This window comes from Penicillium chermesinum (genome assembly GCF_028974085.1).
Source record: "Penicillium chermesinum strain IBT 19713 chromosome Unknown utg000008l:1.0-1752722.0:1.0-1753981.0, whole genome shotgun sequence".
Classification (NCBI taxonomy): domain Eukaryota; kingdom Fungi; phylum Ascomycota; class Eurotiomycetes; order Eurotiales; family Aspergillaceae; genus Penicillium; species Penicillium chermesinum.
Genome location: NW_026695318.1, coordinates 158,734 through 181,667, shown reverse-complemented (window position 1 = coordinate 181,667; position 22,934 = coordinate 158,734). Strand labels below are relative to the sequence as shown.

Sequence of the window (22,934 nt, the reverse complement as noted above, 5' to 3'; positions counted from 1 at the left end):
TGCAGCGCCTCGCGCGTCCCGGTGGCGGCCTAGCAAAGCCTCTGGTCGGTTAGCGCCTAAAAAAGGTTTAGACGTAAACGACTGAGAAACTCAACGAGACCCCCGGCAAGGGCGGTATACCCACCTAAGAGAAAACCATCCTCCACGCCAAGCGGTGGCAATACCAGGTCCACCGATTCATCCAAATTCCTGCTGTGCAAGACGATATCCAGGCTGGAAGGCACTAGCGAGAGGCATAACTGGCCTCTGCTGGTCTCAGCCTTGATAGCCAAACTTGGTGGGGACGCAATGATTCCAAATTGGACAGCCTGTGTCCATATCTATGATATTTCGAACTAGTTTGCCCGACATGTGACTGGATCCGTTGATTGATCGCGTATGAGAGTCTGGCACAGGCCCACAGAGTAAATTGGGTTCCCGCGATGCTACATGACATTATTCAACATAACACGACCGGTAGCGGTGTCGTATTGCCTGCTTCTTCTTTGCGCCACGCCTATGGTCCCGTGATAGTTTACTGTCTAGGCAGGTAGTCCCTTCGGCAAGTTAGCCACAGCACACAGGAATGAAGCCAGCTTTGACCTACTTCGGAGGGGCGGTGATGACGGGTGTTTCTGGTTGTGCTCGATCAATGACCGGCTCACCATGGCGATCAGTCGCCGAGCGTCCGCCGTGCCCCAATGGTCGAGGACTACGCAAACCCGCGGGTCCAGAGGATCGAAGCTGAGCATTGGGGGAGAGGAGGAATCCGGTCGACGAATCTCGCTCTGTCTGGGTCGGTCGATTCGCTCGATTTGCTCGATTCGCTCGATTTGCTCGATTTGCTCGCTTTGCTCGCTTTGGTCGAAATTGGAGGCTGCTCCCGTCATTCTTGTATCGGCCGAAGCCGTTTCGCAGCGAGCTCACCGTCCTGTGGATGCCTTTCTGGCGACGATATTCCACACATCGGGCTTCCCATGACAGATGCTTGTGGCGACGCATCCAGTCCGTCACGTCCGCCTTCTCCTCATCCGTCCAGGTACTGTATTTGCCGCTAGGCATAGTGGGAACGCGGCGGATCGGATGGGGATCAATGGGGCCAAAAGGGACAAGGAAAGTTTGCTAGATGAGAGGAAAGGATTGAGCATTTGTTTCGTGCGAGCTGAGGGCTCCTCGACCTGTGCAAATAAATGCGGCCCCGATGCAGAGTGGTGCATTGAATTTGGAATACCGGTGGCCAATGGGGGATGATTGGAAGTAAAGGCGCTTCCTACATACGTCCCATGCCTCGGCGAAATTGGCGTCGCTCAATTTTGCGCGCTAGATCGCGGAGGCCCCGAATGCCCAAAACCTCCGACGGTATGCACGACCCACCACCGACTTGATGGGGCCAGGTGCATAAATGCGAGGCCGGGCACGGGTTCCATCAGAAGACTAAGACCCCCCCGGCTCCTTTCGCAGCGTAGAGTTTGAGGGGACGTATACCGTGTTACATACTCTTTCTGTGGCAGGGATCTAGAGACAGGGGGTGCACGGGCATGAACCGGCCCTGTGAGGCGCGTAGACCGCTATCTATGAATATATATATATTTATCGTGCAAATTGCTCCCCTGGAATCAAGACCTGTCTTTTTCTCTTTCCACGTTCGCTTCAGCATGTCCGTTCCTGGTCAGGCCAGGCCGATGGGGGCTAGCTTCGGGCTGTCCGCTGACAGCCATCAAGATTTCTATAACGAATGGCTAGCCCGCCAATTTCGAAAAGACAACAAGGCGACCGATATCTATAGCGTTCCCGACTCCCCCCCCACCCCCTCCCGTCGCAGACTGCCCTTTCGAATACGTCGACGAAGACGTGTACGAAAGCTTCGACTATCATCCTGGGCACGGCATCGACGAGGATCCGTCGGACGACGAGAGGCCGCCCGCTCAAACGTCGATCACAGCACCCGTCGATAGTGCAGGTGGCCCTCCGGATGATAGATCAGCGGCGGATCCGAGGAAGGTCTATACAATGTGGGTTTCCCCGGCCATTACCTCGCACGACCCCCTGCACTCGCTGACAAGGCTTTAGGATTGAAAAACAGATGAGGTGAGAACGCAACTCTGTATCTCGGAGGGGATAGCTAAATTGATGGCCCCGCGCCACAGTAATTCCAGTGACAACTGGAAGAAACAGCACCACTATAACAGGGAGATCCAAAGAAGTGTGAAGGACATGGCGGAGTCATGCGATAAGATCCGTCCCCTCGAAGATACGGTGCTCAAGCTGCAGGCCGAGGTTGCCAGACTCCAGGGTCTCGTCGAACAGCAGGGAGTGTCAGCCGAGGGTCCAGACAACCGGAGGAAAATCCGCACTAGGAGATCGCCGCAATAGCAAGAGTAGAAAGGGAAATTGTGGCGCCTTGGTTTCTACCGATATATTTCCCCGTTCGAGCATGATAGTACCGATTCTAATCTCTACCTGATACAGTCCAGTCATCATCTATCGTAATACACCGGCCCCGCAGGGATCAATAGTAGCTAACAGAAAAATAATCAGGATGACCACATTCGGAATACGCGGGCGTGGTCACGGCGCCTGTCTTGGCGAGCGGCTCGGCAGACACTACCACTGATACTATAACCTATCATATTGAATGGCGGCAATGCCGCCTGCTAAAGAGAACGTTCCATGGGAATGATCACAGCACTGAGTTGGATAGTCCTGGCATCACAAATGGCTCCCTGCTTTACTTTGTTACCCACTCTTCTGGATAGCAGCATTCGCACAACTCCGGCCATTTGAGTTACGTGTATTACCATGATCAGTGAAGGGCTATCCAACTCCACCTCTGTCGATTTTCCAAGGGTACTTGAGAGGATTTACAGTGATCCTTTACGAAATGAGCCGTTCCCCCTATCGCTCTCGGGTTGATGACATATAATTTTGCTGACAGGAACTGATTGTTACAGTAGGAGCCACTAAACAAAAATAGACTAGCCCTTTCCCCTCTCTTTTCTTTTCTTTTCTTTTCTTTCTTTTCTTTCTTTTTTGTTTCTTTCTTTTTGATTTCTTTCTTTTTTATTTCTTTCTTTTCTGTTTCTTCTGTTTCCTTTTTTCTCTCCTCTTCTTCTTTGATTCCTCTGGATGATCCGGGTTGGGTGCCATTCTATATCTAACATTCTACTAGAAAAAGTCTTCTGTACATAAAGAGATATGTAGTTGTCAACATATAGTCTGCCATGGCTCGATGCCAATGGGTCCCTGAGCACCCAGCGTTGAGAGTTCAAGATTCGGATGGTTTGCAGGAGGGGACTGGTCCACCAAGTCATATAGGTCCCCCTTCTGAGACCGAAGCTTGTCATCGTCCACGAACCCAGGTGGGCTCGGCGAGAAAGTCACCATACCCGCCTCGGCTAGTCTTGTTGTAACTACCTCCACTACAGATGAAGCCTGGTTGAAGATATCCGTGAGGACTGACCTGTATTGTTCCAGTGGAATGCCACGGTTCGTGTTGTCGAGGAGCGTCTGGCGGTGATCGGCCTTAGCTTTCCACCCGCGAGCCTCTTCGAAGAATCTGCGTTTGTCTCGATTTGCTCCCTCGAGAGCCTTTTTCAGATTGCTGATTTCCTCCGCCGTCTCACGCTCTCGCTGTGCAATATGTGTCCGGAGCTCCTTGCAGTGTTGATCGGCGAGGGTGATCACCGCGTTACAATCCGGGTGGGCGGCTTCCATGGCCCTCTTAAAGCTTGGCGAAGGTTTGCTCGGAGCATGCGCAGGGTGATTCTGTTCACACCGTCAGGTCTCGGTATTTGCCTGGGGTTCGGCGATGGGGCGTTAGGCTGCTGCTGGCCGGAGACCTACCTGGATGTGGCTCTGCGTGGGCGACGCGACCGACAGAATCGAGTCCACCGCATCGTCCGGCCATACTCGAGGCTCCTGTGGGGGGGACGGGCCTTCGTCCCGCCCGTCGGCCAGTCCCAGGAACCACGGGTCCCGCATCGCGGGTGCCTGAGATCTTTGGCATTGTGGAATGCAGGAAAACTAGACCGTGACTGTCACGGACAATGCAGGGGAAACAGAGGCCTCTGTACAGGTTACCGCTGCGGGGAGGGGATGAGTGGCTTTTAATGTACAACTCTCGATCTGATGTGCAGGGGTAAGTTGGGGCGCTATGGCCTGCGCTTTCTCTGTTGGATGATCTACCAGGCCAACGTCTCACGCGGTGTGGGCCGATCACCGCAGGCCAGGCCACACCGCGCCTAAATTTTCAGGGCTAGGGGCGGCACTAGCCTTTCGCGGTATGACGCCGGGGTCCGACCGCCGAGGTCGGACGCCATGACGAGACAAGTCCGAGGCACAACACTCCAGCAGGGGTCTCTCGGCATTCCTCCTGCGATACAGGAGCTACAAGCTGGCATTGTGCTGGCACTAATCTACGAGGCCGGAATGGATCGTCGGCCAGATCCTTCCGGTAAGGGCCCTTGAGGGCAATGGGCCGTCGCGCAAGCGGGGCTTCAGGAGTACAAGTACAGGGCGCATCGGCGTCGCCTCTCCGAGCGCAACGGTTCCGATTTGCCGAGCTTCATGGACATTATTCCAAATCGTGCATAGGTCGGTTCCGTCTATACTTGACCCATGGTTCATGTAGAGGAGCCGCCTCCTTGGGCCCCACATAAAAAGGCAGGAACAGGTTAGGATCGACATTTCGTGCATTAGCCCTTCCCCGGACCAAAGCCACTTGGGCAAAGCCCAGGCACATACTGATCCGCTGGTAGCGATGCGGGTCTTCGAGCTTCAATTTCATATTCTGCTCTCATTACCAGGTCCGCCTGGCCAGATTGTGCTCGGTCGATCGGCGAGAGATACTCGTTAGGAACCATTAGGAACTCGGGGAGGGAGAGGGGAAGTGGATCTGCTTGCAGGACACTGTTTGTCCTGCGACCGCTGCACAGATCTGTCAGGAACGGCACCACTCCCCCACCAATAGGGGGCCCACGCCTTAGGCTTTTAGCGTTGTGCATGCATTGACCGTTGCGCGACCTTATAGCCCCGTAATGCAGCTAGGGAGGCAGCTACTGGGGTTACGCTAAAGTCTCCACTGACCAACAGCCTAGATCAGTGACTTTTCTCGCTTTCTCGACTTTCCACTTGGACCGGCCGGTCCTGCCGGCTATAGTGCGTTGGTGTCACGCGCACAATGTGACCGACAACTTGCCCCGGGCGGTGTACCGGGCGGTGTAGAAGGTCCTCGGAAGGCGCCTACGACTAGTTATTTCTATAGCCAACGCACGTGATAGCCCGCTAGCGCTCGCACAATCAATATCAACACGCGGAGGACATGTCGAGATCGCTTTGATGATGGCTGTGATTACAAAGCTAGTATCGAGTTACTTCATGCTGAATTCGTAGGAGTATTAGTCATCTTCGGTCGTAAACCCCCTCTAATAACAAGGCCATAACGACACTGGCTTCAGTCAGTCTCCGTGTCCGACCTATCCGGTTTACGCCGTGTGGACTCATACCGCTCCCTACGCTTCTCTTTTCCTTGGCAAGCTGATCATCTCTCTCTTTCGTTCAAATTTTTTCGGCTGAATATATTCCGTACTAAATTTTTTTCTCAATTTTTTTTTTTTTTGAATTATCTTTTTCTATGGGACTAGTCCTTTCTCTTTTCAGTGTTTTGGTTATCCTGAATTATCCTGAATTATGGCTAGTATCATTCCCGATAGGATCACAACAAAGTATTCCAAATAACCCAGACTGGTACGCAGAAGAGGTTTTGTCCCCATATTTCTAGTCTGTAAACTTTTTCCCTGCAACATCGGCTCTATTACGCTTGAGTTGATAAGCATGAATATAGGTAGGCCCGATATATACAATCATATAGCCAATATGGCATACCGGGCCTGAGTAGGAATACCTTACTGTTCTAAAGGAGACCTTGCTCCTATCTCTATTCACTTCTTGTCCGGGCAGTAAGCCTTGGGCCCACTCAACTCAATTGAATTGCTTCGGCATTCCCAATCTTTGTGTGGTACGTGAAGAACTTAAAGCCGAATGAGCAGGGCTCCCTGATAATAAATAGCCGTGCCTCATCGTGTAGAGTCGGATGCCCTGCGCTACCCAAGAACTTCCACATTAAGTCTCCTACTCACCTCCCAGAGTGAGTTCGTTCCTATCATACCAGGGCTTGCCATGGGTAGGCTCGGAAACAATGTCTAGCAGAGAGACCTGGTCAAGAGAGGAGATTGCAATCCTCCTATACTTCCGCTCGCGGTGTATCAGCTACCGCTCGCTTTATCTCCTTTTGCTACGACGGGGCTTCCACCGAACTCTGAAAGCTATAGAGCGGAAAACCTGGGTCCTTGTGAGGCAATGTCCACAACTGAAGTCGTCCACCGATCAGTGGAATCTAGGAGTGGTCGACTGCTGGATTGACCGCCTGGTGGGGAGCCATGAAGTTGTCAGCGGCTTGGTCCATCTTGGCGCTGAAGACGCAGAAGTAATAGCCTTGGTGAGTCGTCCCCTTGCTCTTTTAGGCTATGATAGCTTACACATGGATTAGTGTCAGTCTGTGCCCAGACTATTGAAAGAACTGGCAATGCTGAATAATGGCAGGCTGCAAGTTGCCAGTATTATTTAAATAATATAAACGGATTAAACGCCGGGACCAGGGTCATGCTTCCCTTTACGTTGCGCTTGACGCTTCTGCGCTATCTTGAGACATAAATATTGTGTTAGTCTGCCAGAGAGGACATCCTCAGGGTCTTGCTTGCCATTCAAAAGAGCCTGGCAATGTATTTGAGGGCGTTCTAAGCTCATCAACTATTCTAGGCACAAATCTGCTGGGGAAATTAACCGCGTGGCCCGCATGGCAACCCTGAACGAAATACATCAGGTCGCTCCTTCTATATTACTTACTATATATATTGGTCCGGATAATTGATATAGCTGTTTTGCTACCCCTTTATATTTCCTTTCATCCTTCTAATAGGCGAACACCAAAAGGCCTGTCCATGACTAAGGCGTAAAGCTTGCACCTTGGAACGTATTGGACGCCAAGCTGTAGCAGTCTCCCAGCCGTTGATTCTACACATGTGCGTGTATGAGTGTTGGACAACGTGCTCTAGATAGTATATCAGGGACCAAGCAATGCTCTCTCAGGTGGCATATCCAACCCTTTCCAGGAAGCAGTATCCTTATAGCTTCCTTGGTCTTTTTGCGGCCATGGTCTCTATCCTCGCCGTCATCCTCTTATCCTTCGAAGAATTCCATCATCCAAAGTCTAGGCTGATCCAGATATCAGAGGGGCATTTGTGCAGCGCAGTAGCCACTGCAGTTGTCTCGGGGGGCTTGACGATTCTTTTAAACACACAGCTCGAAGACCCTGTCAGAGCCACAGGCCTTGGCAGTGAGATAGGATGGCTACCTCTTCTACTCCTTGAGCTCTCTGGCGTGCAAGTACTTGTGGGGTTAGGCTACTGGTATTGCTCGCAAGCCTCTGTTGGGCTAGGCAAAGGCATGGTGCTATACATTTCCTCTTTGCTTACAGGATGTATTGGCTTATTAGTCTGGAGGTTCTACAAGCAGTCTACTATTGGACTATCGTATTATCATAAGCAAGTCTAGATCTGAGTCTGTATGGCATTCTTACAGTAACTTATAGACAGCTAATTTGATATTGATAGCACTACCAGATCTCTTAGTTCTATTTGATAGGATCTAATCTATAAATCATGCTTAAATAATAAGATATATAGCTTAAAACAAAGTGCTCAAAACAGAGTGCTCAAAACAGAGTGCTCAAAACAGAGTGCTCAACGTAGAATACTAAAAATAGGATACTTAAGTTTGGAAATTTGAACATCTTACCATTAAGACTATCTCTCTAGACCTATTATGTACTCAGTTTCTAACATGTAAATCCAAAAGTCTCTTTTTTGAATGACTCTATATGCGAGAGTTTCATTCTCTATTATATAGAGCTAATTATACTTTTATATTTACTGAATATACATGACTGAGTAGATTAAAGACGAGCTTGTTACAATGACCTATATTCTGTAACTACTAAGTAGCACGTATATCTCTACCACTCTTTGGTCAACTCTAAGCACTCTAGGGAGGTATTCAATCAAGGCGTATCATACTATCTTATTCAAAATAGCCAATCTGTCGACTTTTCCGCTTTAAAATTTCAAGTGTTCATGTTTTGAGCATTGTGGATACTATGAAGCCTTTTACAATTGCCTCCGCTCAAACCTTAGACGCATGTACAGTGCAGCTCGACTAGCCCAAGGGCTAACAAGGGTATCAAGATTGCTAGATGGCTGTAGCTTTCCAAATCAAAAACATCTCGGGCCCAAATAGCCCCCCCTACACCGCTGTCCTAGGTCTTTAAAGAGCCTGTCTCTACCTCTATACTTCGCCGGCTCTATCACTGTATAGCCTGCATCAAATAAGCTTACAATTCTTCTCGCACTTGAGCTTGTGCTAAACCCGAACGCGGCAGTCACGATGAGCATGGAAACATCGGTAAGGGTTACGCTCTGTGGTCTTGGTCTCTCTAATAGTGAAACAGGAGGTCCTCCGGATTATCGCTAAGCTCAATACACGCGCAGATCGTGCAGAGCGGGTGGTAGCCAAGTACGAGCAGGCGCTCGCAGCTGAACGTCAAACATCGGCGCAAATCCGGCACGAGTCGGAAAAGCTTGCCACCCTTGCAGAGGTCCTTTATGAGACCAATTGCAGAATGGGGAACTTTTTGGACTTATTGATTGGGAAGCAAGAGATCAAACAGCCAGATGGAAGCCCTATGTCATTCGACGCCATGTTTAATCTGGTGCTCAAGCAGTCCGAGCAAGCCGAGCAAAATCAACAATCTCAGAACGGCGAGAAGACGGATGTGCAACAGACTGCGGGTCCAGCAGACGGAAAACTTGACGAAGCCTGATGGCTGCAATGTCAGTACCAAGAATCCTGTTTTGAAAGCACAAGGGCCTTATCCTTCCTGGCCGCAGCTTCCTAAGGTTTTGTTTTAATGGGATTACAACAGATAAGCTGAGGATACGGAAGATAGCGATATAGGTTCGAAGAACTAGATTAATGGAGATTAGCTGGATTGACTTTTCCATCCCAAGTAAAAGCCAGGTATAAGCTCACTCCCTATTTATAAGTTTCATAAGCATGCTATACACAGTATACTAGTTTCGCTGTCACTACTCAGGCCTCATTCATTCAGGCCCGTTGAGGTCGCCCAGGTTCAACTCCCAGGTCCAGTGATACACACAAAAACCTATACATGAACGTCTACCCTACATTGGTACATGACCTGATTATGCGCCTGGCATACTATTAGGTGACTAACCACCTCCCCTTGTATAACGAGATTCAAGTGACTTTATTCAGTACCGTTCTCCTATTGACGATTCGCTAGCCTCTATCTCTAGGACTAGACAGATAATCTGAAGGTAAACAGGAACCACGCCGGTTTCCACGCTTCTGAGCGACTAAATCCATCCTGTTTGGACTCCGTGTGCTGGCGAAGGGTCCCACTCGCGTTTCCACTCTTGCTCTGCCTGTACCTCCTGGGTGCGTGAAGCATCCAGGGCCATTTGCAAAGTTTCTGCCGCCATGCGCAATCTCACATTGCCAAATAGGCTTACTTCAGGTTCAAACTCGCATTGCAGCTCCAGCATATCATATACGTCGGAAGAGGTTTGTAGAAGCTGATGCAGATTACTCCGACACGTCCGGTAGAAACGGTTCTCGGCCTCCTGCTTGTGGTACTGCCGGAGTTTCTCGCTCACCGCTTCCTGCTCCGATTTCCTCCGCTCGGTCTTGCCCGCCTGTAGACGTGCTCGGGTGGTTTCAAGTGCGATGGTAGAGCCCTGGAGTAGTGCAATCTGGTGGTCTAGCGAGTTGATCTCCGGTAGGCTGTGTTGAGATGGTAAGGGGGTTGAGGCTGGTCGCCAGAACTTGGGGGATGTGGAGGATCGGCTGTAAATACTAGACGTGTCGTCACAAGGAACACTAACCTCGCTGTCTGGAATGTACATGAGGAGATGGGCGTTGATCTGTATGGGAAAGGGACCTTTTATAGTAGAAGGATATGTGGAGAGGGTCAAGAAGTACAGGCGTCGTAAATGAGCGATAATGCATGTGATCTAGCCGCGATAAATGGCGGGCTCATGTCGGCAGTCAATGTCTGGCGGGGGTCCATCATTAAAGAGCTAAGACGAACGCGACCTAGCAAGCCACCTTTCCTGCTAGGTGCTTTAGGCACGTGACATCAACTTGTTTGTTTGTAGCGTTTGCAGGATGTATCATACAGCCGACACCTGGCTTCCGCGCCAGTCTAAGAAAGGGCATATCATCTACAGATATACAACTCTAGCCCTTGTATAGTCTTTGCAGAAAAAGGCTTCGAAGCACTCGCGCTCCAGGTAATCAGGAGATGTGTTCTTTGATTAAAGGCATCTGGATTAGTGTTTCGTCTATCTATAGTGATATCAATATACCGTTAGGGAACAGGTCATAAAACAATCTCCTCCTTTCTCCTTCACACTCTTGTAGACCAAAGCGTCGTCGTGAAGTATATAGATTGTTCCCTGGGCTCGAGGCCAAACGCGATGGAAGGGCGCAGGATGACCACGGGATGTTGCGGCCGATGCTAAGCGATACACTATATACTGATTGCCGGAGAGTCGTTGTCTGTTTCTAACCTCCTGGACTGGACCCCACAACGGTCCGTAAGGTTGTACTGTCGAATACTGATTAGATCAGGCTGACGCTATGAAACTCCCTTCAACGAGTGCCTTTTCAAGAAATCGCCACATAAGAACCTGATATATCTTTACTATTCAGTATATACTATAGCTAATGAGATTACGGCTAGCTTGTCAAGAATTCCCGATCTACCTATTCTCCCAGCTTCATCTTAGAGAAATGACTACAGTTCAAGGAGCCGTCTTGTCTCATGCTGCTGTTATGAAACGGGAACCGAAAGGCTAAGACCGTCAGTCTCTCGTGCGCTGCGCACAGGGATAACAACAGGGATCCACACCTGTGTAGTACTCGATCTCATTCATGGTTTCGGCCAGGCGACTGAACATAACCATCCGTCGCCTTCCCTGTTCACACGGGGGCAGGTGTTCCCCTGTAGCGTTACGGTCCAGAAGCTTGATCCCTAGTGACACTTTCGCCATACGCTGGCGAGCTTTGACAGCCTGAGAGGATGCTCGGAAGCTGGAAGTACTAAGGATGGCTTTGCAGATCTGATAGTCGGTTTTGATTTTTTTTAGCCACCGACCACGTTTGCTGACCAGCCCAGAACACCTTGGCACTTTTCCAGTCTGCTACATGTCAGCCCGGCCTTGATAGCACGCGAATATATCTATCCTTACCATGTCTCGTATAGGGAGGGGGTGCGCTGGTGCTACCCAGTGGAACACCATGCATCATGACAGAAGATAGAGGGCATTTAAGGTGCTATAGGTGTTCGATAGGACAGGAGAGAGAACGGACATTTATTGTTCTAGATATATAAGTGCCCTTGGGTCAAACAGGAATGCTATTCTATTCACCGGTCTTTTAGTACTCCTTTCGTGCGCATCTGTTCGCCTCTCAAATGCTCAATCTTTCCGGAGACTTTGTGTATACGTGCTTGCCAAATCCACGCCTTTTGGTTCCTGGCTGCGGGCGCTGGAAGTCGATTTGGGCGTTTTGGCGGCATCAATCACCCTAACCGGAAAGAGGATGTCAAGGATCACACCATTCTGTATGCTGGTCAACAATCCCAACCGACCAAGCCCGAGTTCACAAACCCGCTGTATCAATCGTCGATCAGTGCTCTCCGGTCCGAGGCCTCTTCTTCACCGTGGCGGCTTCAGCAAAATGCACCTTTCGCCGCGAGCCTCGGGGGCAGAAGCACACACGGCGCGGCGGCCACGTGACAGTGGAGTGATCCGAGCGTCCAAAAGAATCAAACGCCTGCTGGGCCAGCAGGAGCTCGTTCAGGGACGTCGGGAAGCCCCCTAGCCGCTGGTGACCCGCCGCCCCGGCAATTCCGATCGTGAAGCACTCCTCCCGGCTAGATAGAGGGAATGTCACCTTTTTGCGGTAGTAGCCGCAATCCACGCAGCCATCGTCTTCATCGACCCGACCAAGCGATTGACCCTGTTGGGTCTCAAAGTGGGCATCAGGGAATTCTCTGATCAGCCGCCGGACCACCGACCTCGGAACGACGCCTTTACACAGGATGGAACCGTGGCAGAGTAAAGAGCCCTGTCTTGGAAGCGGGTACCGGTCTACCTCGAAGAAGAAAAAGCCCGTGGTTAGCACGGTACGAATGAGCGCGTCGGGCACAGAGAACGATTCCTGAGCGAGCAACCCGAGTGCATCTACGTCGTCCAAGCGCGGAAGACGCCCTGGCACAACGTGGTCCAGTCGATGAATGTCGGTGCGCATCCGTGTTGGCACAAGGTTGAGCGCCTCGAAGAACCCTTGCTCAGCGTCCATCGAGGGCGAGGCCAAGACCGCTCGGATCATCCGAGGAATCGCGCTGTCGCGTACCGTTCGGTTTTGCCTGCTGCCCGTGGAGCTCGGACGCTTCACGGTCGTGCCGGTGCCGATCGAGACAAGCAGATCCTGCTTCTCTGCACCAGGCCATAGGATCGCCGCCTCCTTGAAGACAATGGCCAGCGGATTATTCGCACGAACCCCACCATCCTGCAGCGGACCAAAGCCTGCGAGGGTCTTTGTGCTGAAGAACCTGCGACTCGTCAATGATTCGTCTCCGGCGCGGCTGGGGTCCTTACCAAGGGGCTGCAACGCAGCACCGGGCTCTACAAGCGGCACATCAGCAATCGGGACTTTCCAGAGGTCTTCCGTCGGTGGAGCATATGGACAGTCTACCTCGAGCATTTGCTTCGGAACGACGCGGGCGGGGGGAGGGGAACCATGAGGAGAGGAAGTGGAGAAGGAGAGGCGACAGTCTTTCAAGCACTTACACTTCCCACAGCAAAGGGGTTTCGCTCTTTGTGCCAGAGACGAGGAACTCGTATGCCGAGTCTTCCTGTCGATTTCCGGACCCCCTGTAATTAGCCAGGACGCAAGCTTTGCCGTCGGAAATCCGACTGGTGATCAGAGCGACTCTGGGACCCGGGTATGTAGTCGTCTCAGCGCTGAAGATCCGACGGCTGGAACCCAGCTGCCCTCGCAACACCCCCTCTAGATTCTGGCCGTCATATTGGCCATCCTTCAGAAACCCTTTGAGACACTTGGCCCAGGGCATGTTGACCACCCCGGGCTTCTCGAAGATCTTTCTGGCGAATCCGGAGAAGCTTTGAAAGCTCGTCTCCGGACGGGAACCGTTAAACACCAGATCCATCAGGTTCAATCCCCCTGGGCCACGGCGTGGTTAGTGAGGGGAGATCCCCGGGGCGGCTCAATCGACTACATACCGACACTGGTGCCCGCACACAAGTCGAATATCTCGCTAAGCGGTATCTCCCCACCTAACGCTTGATCCAGGGACCAGATCAGTCCCAACTGTATAATCCCCCGTATCCCTCCGCCATCCAAGCTGAGGAGCACCGGTCGCTTTGTCGGCGGGAGCTGCCGTACTGTCATCTGGCAGGTTTCCCCGCAAAGGGGGCATTCATTGACGTCAAAGTGATATTCTCCTCGACTCGCCTTGGCGCCGAAGATGATCACGCAGGTACCACAGATCGCGTGTCCGCAGGGCAGCGCGTACTCGGGCGGCCTGCAAAGACAGGAGAAGCAGGTCGACGTGGAACGGAGTCCTCCGAAGCGGACCAGGAATGCATTCGCGCTTGCTCGCCGAATGATGGATGCTGGGTTCCCAGCTTGTCGCTGCTCGAAGAAGCGCTCGAAGTAGTGATATATCTGGCCGCTATCAAACTTACCATCCGATGACCCGTGTTCCTCGAAAGCTCGTATTAAGGTCCGACAGTAAAGCTCCCTATACACGGCGCCTGGTGGAAAGGCTGGCCCATTCATCAGTAGACGTAATAGCATGGCATCGTCCAGGCACGGAGAGGCTTACTGTGCATCCGGGGCGGATAGGCATGCATGATCAGCGCCGCGGCGATGAAAGCATGCGCCTCTGCCTCTGTCCCTGTGCCGCTCGGGCTGGCTTCGGTCAAAAACGATAGGATGTGTTCTGTAGAGATTGTCTGCCTGTGGTTCTCTCGCGCAATTGCCAGACAGTCCAGCGCCGAGTGGACAGCGGTCCCGACCTCTAACTGGATCGTTCGTTCCCAAAGAGCGTACAGGTGAGCCGCAGAGAATGCAATGCCATTCTCAGACCACCGTCTCTGTGCGACGTGGAGACTTGTTGAAAGCGCCCGACGCAGCGGGTCGAACCTAGCTGTCGGAGAGAGCATCTGTCGGCCCCGCAGGTCAACAAGGGTGGTTTCTATTTGGGGGTCGTCTTGCCAAGAGCAAAGCGTCGTCTCCACGGCCATGTCGACGGAGGCGCAAGTGCTCCCGGTCAAGACAACAATCACCTGCGAAGGGGACGAGAGCCGCTGTGCCCCCACTGTCAGTTTGCGACGGGGCGCCAGCAGGAGTCTCTGCATCCGCTCCAGCTGCGTAACGGAATCTACGAAAAAGACATAGGACCTGCGTCCATGGCAAGATAAAATCAGAGATAATTTGCCATTGTATGTCTGCTAAGGATGAGTCCTGCCGCGAAGCAATGGGATATCGGCGGAACCTGTCTGTGGGCCAGTGGCATGTGTTCATTTGACTGGTAGGGTAGGCTCTGAGATCTCCCTCTGCCAGGAAAACAGGGCGCTGGGTCCTAGCAGTGTCAGTACTGATGTGCAACCGTACGAATCCCGTTTGGCCTCGCCGTGTGATATTGTTATAGGGGAACAAGGCCTGGAGCGCGGCGACGCGGGAGTCGCCACCGGCAAAATACACAAGAGACGGCGATTGAGACTCGGGGTTCTCCAGGTCTCCTACAAGCTTCTCTAGCCGTCCCGTATCGACCAGGGTGCGACCGGCGGCATCGGTTAGGATATCGAGCCATGCGGCCATGGCGAACTGCGGCACAGACCTGGCGAGAGGGGGCGGGTCCTCTGCCCCAGGGCATCGGTCGGGGTGCGGCCGAGGAGCCTTGATATAGCCCACGGGCCTAGCCTAAGACACGGCAGCCAACTTCAGCACGCACACCGGACAACCCGCATGAAAAGGACGAGGCCGGGCCGCATCCGTGCCCCCGCCCGCAGTGTGCGTGGATCGTTTCATATCTTGCGGGTCCTGGAGGGCGTTACCGGCTGTTTCGAGAGGGCTGCCGTTTCCTGCAGCCCAGGAACCAGTCGATGTTTCGGACTAACCGGCCTTGCCTTATTTAAGCCTTGACACGGAACCACCGTACTCGTCTCCCTGTCTCCCTGTATCATCGACCATGTTCACCCAGCGGTGGCAGGTTCGGATCAAAGGTGTGGAGGTAGCTGAGACTGGAGCTGGAGCTGGAGCTGGAGCTGGAGCTACTAGCGCAAGTGTAGTCGGTCAGCGTGTCCATGACTGCGCATCATGTTCTAACCATGAGACCGAGTACACGCGGATTCTGAAAGAGGAAGCGCAGATGAACTGGAGATATAACGTATCTGCCAGCGCTGCCAACTGGATCCTTTTAGCCGGGTATCTGGTCGTTCCTGCGACTTTCACCTCTTTGAACGATTCAACTGCGGTAGAGAAGACGCTGCAAGCAAATGACGCTGGGCGGGCGGTCTTGAGGACCATCAGGAATCCTCCCTTACTAGCCATCGCTTGCCTGTTCTTCGTCGTCGGGGCTACGCTCTTGGGATATCTCTTCGTCTGCTTTCGGAAGAGCTACTCGTGGGTGGTCAACAAGATCTTCTTGTAGGTGGTTCGTGATTTCGCCGCTCCTTCAACCATAGTTACTAATCGACCGGAAGACCCGGCTGTATGAATGCCGTGGCTGGTTTGCTCACCACGCTTGTCAGCGTCCTGGCTAATCACTCCGGTGAATGTTCCATCATGGCAATCATGACCTTCGTCGTCACCGGCACCACGTCCGGGATCTTCCTCATCCTTTCGATCTGGTATAAGTTTTTTCTGATCCAACCAGTCGTGGCGGAAGACTTGGCCGAATCTCATGGCGAGACCTTTCAAAGCTCACACTGCTCGTGCGCAAACGACGTCGACCTTCCAAGCCCACCTCCTGCGTACACAGTTAGGCATTGAGACCGGGTGTGGCGCACTGGTACGTGCGGAAATTGGAAGTGCCGCAGTATTTCACGCCTGAAACAGCTGGACGTGCCCTGGACTTTGCAGGTTATTCTATTCTACCCCAATAAAGGAAAGGGCATATAGGAGAAACCCAAAAAGAAAAGGAAGAAAAGGGAAAGAGAAAAAAAGAGAAAAGGAGAGAAAAAGAGAAAAAAAAAAAAAGAAAAAGAAAAAAGGAAAAAGGAAAAAGGAAAAAACCAATCCCGCTGCCGTGCTTGTAGGAATGTGTATTCCTCTGTGTCGGCTGAGGCCTTGTTATCTGGAACATTAGTACCATATTGAGGCTCTGGGAACAAGAAGCCTTCGAAGTCTGATATTTCTTTTGCCAATCTTTTCTATTGAGGTTACTGTGTCAAGGGGAAACCTAAGCGAAGTTGGGACACAGCAACAACGGCGTTTCAATTTGGAATACTAAAGCTAAGGAGGGAAGAGGAGAAGGGAAAGAAGGAGAAGCTACAACGACCGATCTAATACCCAACTCCCACCACCCTACTATCCACTTTCGCATGTGTTCGGACGACAGTAGTTCAGATGGTGCTGGCATCAAGGGCGGTGGGGAGCGGCATAATCGGCCAACGGCTGACATACTGGATAAATCATGAATGCGGGGCGGTGCGATATGCGACCGGAGAAGGAATGCCACGGTATAGCCCCCGCCGCAATCTATGCTACGCTTGCTAGGGAGCGAGGGCCAGCTCTACTATCTAGATCTTTCGGAGAGATCCACGCTATACTAGATAGTGATGTTGGATATACAGAAGGCCCACCACCAAACTTGAATATGTGGATGATATCTTTCCTCCATATATATATTATATATATAGTGCGGGTAGGACCCTCTGTATGACCCAGCTAGTCAATTCACTATCCTCTTGGAAAAACCCAAAACTCGAACCGGCTTGGGCCTGTTCGAACCTTTGGCTTTCGTAGGTCATATAATCAACATATAAGCCATACTGAGCAGGAGCTGAGGGTAGGGGAAATGATTCAAACCCTACAAAGATCCGGGATATTCTATACTGGATCTTGCGGCATAGAGACCTGTATTAGCGCGCAGAAGCCTTGGCAGCCGGATAGCCGAATTGGGTAGCCCCTTTACTCCGACTGCCATCTTCGCGTTCAACTCTTAGTGTGGGTAAAACCACCAGCCTCCTTTTCCCTGCTTTCTTCTCTTTCTTTCTTTACCTTCACCCTTTTTTTCGTTTTCGTTTTCGGTTTTTTTTTTTCTTTTTTTTTTTATTTCATTTCTCCTAGGTCATACAAGTCCCACCAGTCCCCCTCTCCCCTCTATCTTCCTCCCGGTTAAGCACATCTCAACGGACCATACCTTTTATTCCTCTAGTCAACCTACAACGGATCATATGGCAATGACGCCGTCATCAATGATGCATTGCGAGTTGGCGAAGCAAATTCACATAGATACAAGCGTATAGACATCGCCACCGCTGTACAGGGCTCTTTGAGACACTAAAGGACCCCCCGGGGCCCCTATCTTCATAATTCGAAGGTCTCTTATACCAAGGCGGTAACACCAGGCAAAAATCGAGTACCAGTGACAGGAATGAACAGAGAATTTTCCTTTACGTATTTTCATTATTTGAAGTAGTTGATAGATGATTCCAAATGTAGCCATACGACACAGTACAGAATGATCGTACCGCGAGATGGTACGCGCCAAGGATCTTTGGGTGTGGTGGGGCCCCCGCCGCTGCGTAGTGCCCTGTATCGAAAGTTCGGCTACCCTCAGGCTTGGGCCCGACGCTCTAGCGTTGAAGGCCCGCCGACATTTGGGATTGGTTGCGCGGTTACAGTACCAGCTCGAACGCGGTCTCATGGAATTGTCCCATCGGATGCCCTCCAGCTAAGTCATATCAAAGACGGGCGGCGTCGGGACGGTCAGCTTACGAGGCGTAGTAGGTTCATAGTCGGCTGGGGTCCGATGAACCGCGGATTGTGAGCGGCTATTCTGTAGACGGTCAAAACGGAGAAAGACTATGCTATTTTCAACGACCTTACAATGTCTTCCTCACTAGGCATCTGTACACCAGGATTTGACTGGTACGTATATATTCTTCCGTTCGGCATCTCCATGACTAGCCAGCTTCTAATGGAGTACAGGCGCCAGAATTCATTGTGGCGCTTCAAGAGGTTGTTGCGCCGTTTCCGTAACTGTTCCTGTTTCACTCGGCTGAGACGGGGGCCATGATGTCCTGGAGGGGGGAGGGGGGTTGTTGGGATCGAGGAACTGTGGTCCGGCGTCTTGCCGGCAATTGTGGCGGCAACTGTTTTGTGCCCTGGGAGGCGTCGAAAGTCGTGCAGGGCTTCTTATCTACCGACCTTCCCAAAAGGTCATACCTGGCCCGCAGGACAAGCACGGTTGAGACGCTTTTCCGTGGCAATAAGAGCCCTCAACTAGGTGGTTGTTTGATGCTCAAATTTAGGGCCGCAGGAAGATTAGATACTCGACGCATATAACACATTCAAGCTTATTAGAATGAACGGCTTTCTGCGGGGCTCTCAGAAAGCTCGCCACGATCTGTACAGCATACATAAGCGACCTATTTATTTGGTTGGGGCTCTACCAGCATGCCGAAGAGCCTATTGATTCTCGGGGATATATACAGGGTCCTTGGAGATGTTATAACAGATCTTTGTTCAACATGGCCAGAAAGGGCTCCTCTGAAGACTCGCCGGCTTGCTGCCTTTGTGTCCATAGTTCCAGGCATCAGAGCATTGAGTCTGTGAATACATCCACAAGAGACAAGAGTAGGGCTTTTGCGTCTTCCCTTCGACCCCAAGCCACATCGTACTGATCGTTTGTTTAGAGGTGGATAAGGAACCGCTACAAAGTATTATATATGATGGTCGAGCAAGGCGCCAAGACGAAATCCCACGAAGCAAAGAAAGACCTAACGGGGTCCCAACCATTCAACGTGGGACAGTGGTTTCCCAACCCTTCCGGCCAACCCACCAGATCAATTTGCTGCCCGTCCTCTACCGGTTCATCCAGCTTGACAACTCTGAAAAGACCGAAAGGACATTAGCATCTATAGCGCAATTGCTCATCACGGAGTCTGGCATACCCGGACTGAGCTATTTCCTTCCTCCCGGTGGGCATGTGGTCAATGAACAGTATCCGCCCTCAGCCGGCGAGTTGATACGCTCTCCAGATAGCAATGGGGCTCTCGGTCATCAAGAAGTGCAAGTAGATGTGATAGCTGAGCATATCATCAGAATGATCATGAGGGTACGGAAATCAGGGTATTTTTCACGAAACAGCGTGCATGGCAAAAGCACGGAGAAGATTTTTCGGCTCCTATCCCATGTCCCTAGACTGCTCAAAGCACGCATTGCAAGAAAGGAAGGACTAAGGGCACAGAAAATCGCAGTCCGACTTTTTCGCCGAGCTCTTTCCAGGGGATCGCGCCCAAGACTGTCCTCCGCTTAAGAATAATCCAAAGGTAACCTTTCGAGCTGAAAGGAGCATCTAACAGGGCACACATTTAGAGCTTGAATTGGGACTTGGGGTATCTTCGGGTCTGAGCCATCTGGTTCCATATCCAAACTCCGACAAGTAAGCCATGGGAGAGTTGCTCAAATCCAGAAGTACATATCCGTAAATTTGCATCGCTCAAAAAACGCCACGTTTCTGTAATTTGGCGCTAATACTGTAGTCGGCTACAGTCTTCTGACCTTATTATCTCCATAGGCCCGGAAACATCTCCTTGATGTTTCGTCTAGCATCAGATAACCTTTCAAGCTATTATACAAACCCCTCAATATCTACATTCCACAGCGCCGGCGGAGACCCAGAGCTCGAACATGGCAATAGAGCAAGAGACTAATACAACAAATTCATTAGGGCCGTCTGTTATGGCAGACAGAGGCACACCGTCCTCCCACAATGTGGCTGACCAGGTATCTAAGCTTGGGTCCAGTGAAGGCATCACTATAGCTCCAGACAGGGCAAGCACGTCACTTGTGATGCCGTCTACCAGCGCAAACCTTCCATTATCAAACCCACAAAGCACAAGCGGATCGGAGTCAACTCGGAATGCCACCGACGATAGCTCAGAAGCAGTAGCGGCCTCTGCCGAGCTCAGCGCCACAAAAGATCCTGTCGTGACGATACTTCGCTCATCCCATATACCGGCTAGCAGCAAGCCAGGGTTAACAATAACATCAACCATAGCCAGGACTGACGGTGCGGCTTCACCACAGACGACAGAGCGGAGTACGGCCAGCTACAAACCGATAAGCAATTCGAGTCTCGCAGAACCGTTGTCGCTTACTGGCGTCGCTGTCTTCAGTCCAATCAGTACAAGCGATGGGAGTCTAGACTCAGCAGGCAGTGGCACCAGCTTGGTAGCCATTGTCAGCCCGACTACATCAAACAAGGCCATGCCGGTAGACGAAACAATGACCAGGTTCTCCAACCCACCCACCACGTTCGCTAATCTACCGGCCCCTACAGACCAGACTCCTGCCTCAAGCGAAAATGATACGGCTTCAACCATGGCAATAGCATCCCAAGAGCCAGAGACAGCAACGTCGTCAAGCGTGGTCGATTGGGCGCCGCCAGAATCCAGCAAAAGGGAGAACATTCCAAGTCAAACTGTTGACATGACTCTTCTGTCAATCCTTCCGAGCTCGAGTGATATGGCCTCGGTAGTGTCACCAGTAACCGTAAAGACCAGTTCGGATGATCAATCTTATCTAGCCGGGCTAGATGCAGCGACGGCCTCAAACTTGGTCGAGCTGAGCCAAGCCCCGACCGTGCCTACAGCTCCGGCATCCATTGCGGGGATAACGGAGCCAAGTCCAGCGGTGGGCTTACCACAGGGGGTGCAGAGCTTCATGGCCTCTTCCAGCCATAACGGGACAGCCACACAAGAATCCGACGGCGTCAAGCTCACCGGCAGTGCCCGCAGCGGCAGTGCAGTTGCTTCAGGGACCGCAGAATATTATGCTTTATCAAGCTTAGAGCCACCAAAGACCATGATACACACCAGCCACCTAGGTCAGTCTCTTTGTTCTGGTGAACCCGGGGAAGAACCGGATTTTTTGATGCCCCAGGTCTTTGATTTCAGGCCCGCTATCAGTCGACCTTGACGCACCCACGAGTATATTCCAATACCTACCCGCGGGCATCTCCGATCCATACAAGCCCGCTGCTCTACCGCCAGCCTCAACCACGGGCGGAAGCCTGAGATCGACAACGGTTCGAGGAACTGGCTTCCAAAGTGAACCACCCATGATCTCTCCGCCGCATGATTTGCTCTCCCATTCAGACCAAATCTACCACACAACCTTCGCAGGCGACTTTGATCAGACCCATTTACCGTCGGGATGGAACGTTAGATCAAAGTCATTGAACAATACCGAAGGACACTATGCACCTTCCGAGCAAGGGCAACACACGTCTGCCGATCTCCACCCTTACACCACTGCCGCTGGCCCTCCCACCCATGAGCATACAAATATGCCCACTGGGACGAGCAGGAGTATTACATCTCCGACGACATCCACGTCGACGATATCCCCGTCAACAACATCCACGTCAACAACATCCACGTCCACGGCAGCCACTCCGACGATAGCCAATGTTGATATGGCGCAGCTGGCTCAGATAGACATCGGTCAATCTTCTATGGAAGTCCATAAGCAGAATATCGCCGTGCTCTTTGGAACGATCCTCTCGGGAGCTGCCGCCTTCTGTGGCATCATTTTTTTGCACAGGTGGTGCTACCGCAAATTTCAGCGACCTCGAAGAGACAGAGTTGACAGGAAGAAAGCAAGAACGCTGCCTGATCACTCTCCGCACGATAACGAGCTAAGAGAGATTTCCCGGTTCTCAGAGTATTCATAAGGCTGGGAGATTCTTGCTGCTTGGAGATTATCTAGAATGGATAGCGAGAGTGTTTTGGGTTCTGTGTAATAGAGCTCTGAATAACCGGAGAAGAGGGTTTCTTTTTGATTTTCGGATAGTTTTCCAAATTAGTTATGGACTTGACTGTCTGAGAGATGATAGGCTCCCCGCTAATCAAACAGCTCTCAAATCATCTGACAAGAGCATCAAGCTTTCATCTTGGCCATATATTCTGCGGTGTATTCATCAGGGCCCCAAGACAGAACCCTTGTCTTATTCTCCTGAAGCTTCAAACTCGAATACTTTTCCATGACTTCTGATTCTTCGGGTTCCAGGAGACCAAGTCTTTTCCATACATCGCATATATTGTTGTCAGATCCACTAGACCCGAAGAATCGTTGATCGATCTTGTTCCAGTAGATGGCATCAAAGGCAAAGTTGTTCCTTGCAGCATACATGATCCAAAAATCTGCGCTCTCCCAACTACGTCGCATCTGACTCGAGAGTCGCTGGCTTTCTTGGAGCTGTCCATTCCCAGTCTGGCATGCCTCCTCTTCGCACTTCATTATTGCCTGAAGGATTACCGGAAGCCGTTTCTCATGCTGGGCACACCAGTCATCAAGGCCTTGGGTCCAATATTCCGGCTTTTCGAGAAGAAGCCACCAGGGTGGAGTACGAGTGACCTCAACGGGCGCGGTATAGGTAAACTCCCAGCCCACTACCCCAGCGACCCTTTCATCTTTGTTGATCAATATATTCTGAGGTCGAAAGTCGTCGCACCAGACGGGAAATAGGCCGTTTTCATGAGACATGCATTTAT

At 51.5% G+C, this 22,934-nt stretch overlaps 14 protein-coding genes across 14 annotated transcripts; 6 read left to right on the top strand and 8 right to left on the bottom strand.

The window, feature by feature from the left end:
• Positions 1-582: 582 nt before the first annotated feature.
• On the bottom strand, positions 583-1,041 carry N7468_009854 (uncharacterized protein; the record flags this gene model as incomplete). The annotated part of the gene is made up of 1 exon (XM_058479149.1): positions 583-1,041. The coding sequence occupies one exon, from the start codon at positions 1,039-1,041 to the stop codon at positions 583-585; it is 459 nt and encodes a 152-aa protein (XP_058325717.1).
• A 278-nt stretch (positions 1,042-1,319) lies between these two features.
• Positions 1,320-2,352, top strand: N7468_009853 (uncharacterized protein; the record flags this gene model as incomplete). Its single annotated transcript, XM_058479148.1, has 4 exons — positions 1,320-1,338; positions 1,766-1,991; positions 2,050-2,067; positions 2,127-2,352. 4 exons carry the CDS (start codon positions 1,320-1,322, stop codon positions 2,350-2,352), a joined length of 489 nt encoding a protein of 162 aa, XP_058325716.1.
• An 831-nt stretch (positions 2,353-3,183) lies between these two features.
• N7468_009852 (uncharacterized protein) lies at positions 3,184-3,693 on the bottom strand (the record flags this gene model as incomplete). The annotated part of the gene is made up of 1 exon (XM_058479147.1): positions 3,184-3,693. The coding sequence occupies one exon, from the start codon at positions 3,691-3,693 to the stop codon at positions 3,184-3,186; it is 510 nt and encodes a 169-aa protein (XP_058325715.1).
• A 36-nt stretch (positions 3,694-3,729) lies between these two features.
• On the top strand, positions 3,730-4,446 carry N7468_009851 (uncharacterized protein; the record flags this gene model as incomplete). The annotated part of the gene is made up of 2 exons (XM_058479146.1): positions 3,730-3,965; positions 4,239-4,446. The coding sequence occupies 2 exons, from the start codon at positions 3,730-3,732 to the stop codon at positions 4,444-4,446; spliced, it is 444 nt and encodes a 147-aa protein (XP_058325714.1).
• Positions 4,447-4,673: 227 nt separating this feature from the next.
• N7468_009850 (uncharacterized protein) lies at positions 4,674-4,982 on the bottom strand (the record flags this gene model as incomplete). The annotated part of the gene is made up of 1 exon (XM_058479145.1): positions 4,674-4,982. One exon carries the CDS (start codon positions 4,980-4,982, stop codon positions 4,674-4,676), a length of 309 nt encoding a protein of 102 aa, XP_058325713.1.
• A 1,193-nt stretch (positions 4,983-6,175) lies between these two features.
• Positions 6,176-6,573, top strand: N7468_009849 (uncharacterized protein; the record flags this gene model as incomplete). The annotated part of the gene is made up of 2 exons (XM_058479144.1): positions 6,176-6,475; positions 6,544-6,573. 2 exons carry the CDS (start codon positions 6,176-6,178, stop codon positions 6,571-6,573), a joined length of 330 nt encoding a protein of 109 aa, XP_058325712.1.
• A 1,905-nt stretch (positions 6,574-8,478) lies between these two features.
• N7468_009848 (uncharacterized protein) lies at positions 8,479-8,914 on the top strand (the record flags this gene model as incomplete). Its single annotated transcript, XM_058479143.1, has 2 exons — positions 8,479-8,496; positions 8,543-8,914. 2 exons carry the CDS (start codon positions 8,479-8,481, stop codon positions 8,912-8,914), a joined length of 390 nt encoding a protein of 129 aa, XP_058325711.1.
• Positions 8,915-9,470: 556 nt separating this feature from the next.
• On the bottom strand, positions 9,471-10,019 carry N7468_009847 (uncharacterized protein; the record flags this gene model as incomplete). The annotated part of the gene is made up of 1 exon (XM_058479142.1): positions 9,471-10,019. One exon carries the CDS (start codon positions 10,017-10,019, stop codon positions 9,471-9,473), a length of 549 nt encoding a protein of 182 aa, XP_058325710.1.
• A 1,786-nt stretch (positions 10,020-11,805) lies between these two features.
• N7468_009846 (Acyl transferase/acyl hydrolase/lysophospholipase) lies at positions 11,806-12,885 on the bottom strand (the record flags this gene model as incomplete). Its single annotated transcript, XM_058479141.1, has 1 exon — positions 11,806-12,885. One exon carries the CDS (start codon positions 12,883-12,885, stop codon positions 11,806-11,808), a length of 1,080 nt encoding a protein of 359 aa, XP_058325709.1.
• Positions 12,886-12,967: 82 nt separating this feature from the next.
• N7468_009845 (uncharacterized protein) lies at positions 12,968-15,027 on the bottom strand (the record flags this gene model as incomplete). Its single annotated transcript, XM_058479140.1, has 4 exons — positions 12,968-13,365; positions 13,425-13,916; positions 14,030-14,587; positions 14,736-15,027. The coding sequence occupies 4 exons, from the start codon at positions 15,025-15,027 to the stop codon at positions 12,968-12,970; spliced, it is 1,740 nt and encodes a 579-aa protein (XP_058325708.1).
• A 370-nt stretch (positions 15,028-15,397) lies between these two features.
• On the top strand, positions 15,398-16,200 carry N7468_009844 (uncharacterized protein; the record flags this gene model as incomplete). The annotated part of the gene is made up of 3 exons (XM_058479139.1): positions 15,398-15,431; positions 15,498-15,855; positions 15,912-16,200. The coding sequence occupies 3 exons, from the start codon at positions 15,398-15,400 to the stop codon at positions 16,198-16,200; spliced, it is 681 nt and encodes a 226-aa protein (XP_058325707.1).
• A 1,709-nt stretch (positions 16,201-17,909) lies between these two features.
• Positions 17,910-18,110, top strand: N7468_009843 (uncharacterized protein; the record flags this gene model as incomplete). Its single annotated transcript, XM_058479138.1, has 1 exon — positions 17,910-18,110. The coding sequence occupies one exon, from the start codon at positions 17,910-17,912 to the stop codon at positions 18,108-18,110; it is 201 nt and encodes a 66-aa protein (XP_058325706.1).
• A 1,911-nt stretch (positions 18,111-20,021) lies between these two features.
• N7468_009842 (uncharacterized protein) lies at positions 20,022-20,849 on the bottom strand (the record flags this gene model as incomplete). The annotated part of the gene is made up of 2 exons (XM_058479137.1): positions 20,022-20,489; positions 20,538-20,849. 2 exons carry the CDS (start codon positions 20,847-20,849, stop codon positions 20,022-20,024), a joined length of 780 nt encoding a protein of 259 aa, XP_058325705.1.
• A 1,471-nt stretch (positions 20,850-22,320) lies between these two features.
• Positions 22,321-22,926, bottom strand: N7468_009841 (uncharacterized protein; the record flags this gene model as incomplete). The annotated part of the gene is made up of 1 exon (XM_058479136.1): positions 22,321-22,926. The coding sequence occupies one exon, from the start codon at positions 22,924-22,926 to the stop codon at positions 22,321-22,323; it is 606 nt and encodes a 201-aa protein (XP_058325704.1).
• Positions 22,927-22,934: the final 8 nt, after the last annotated feature.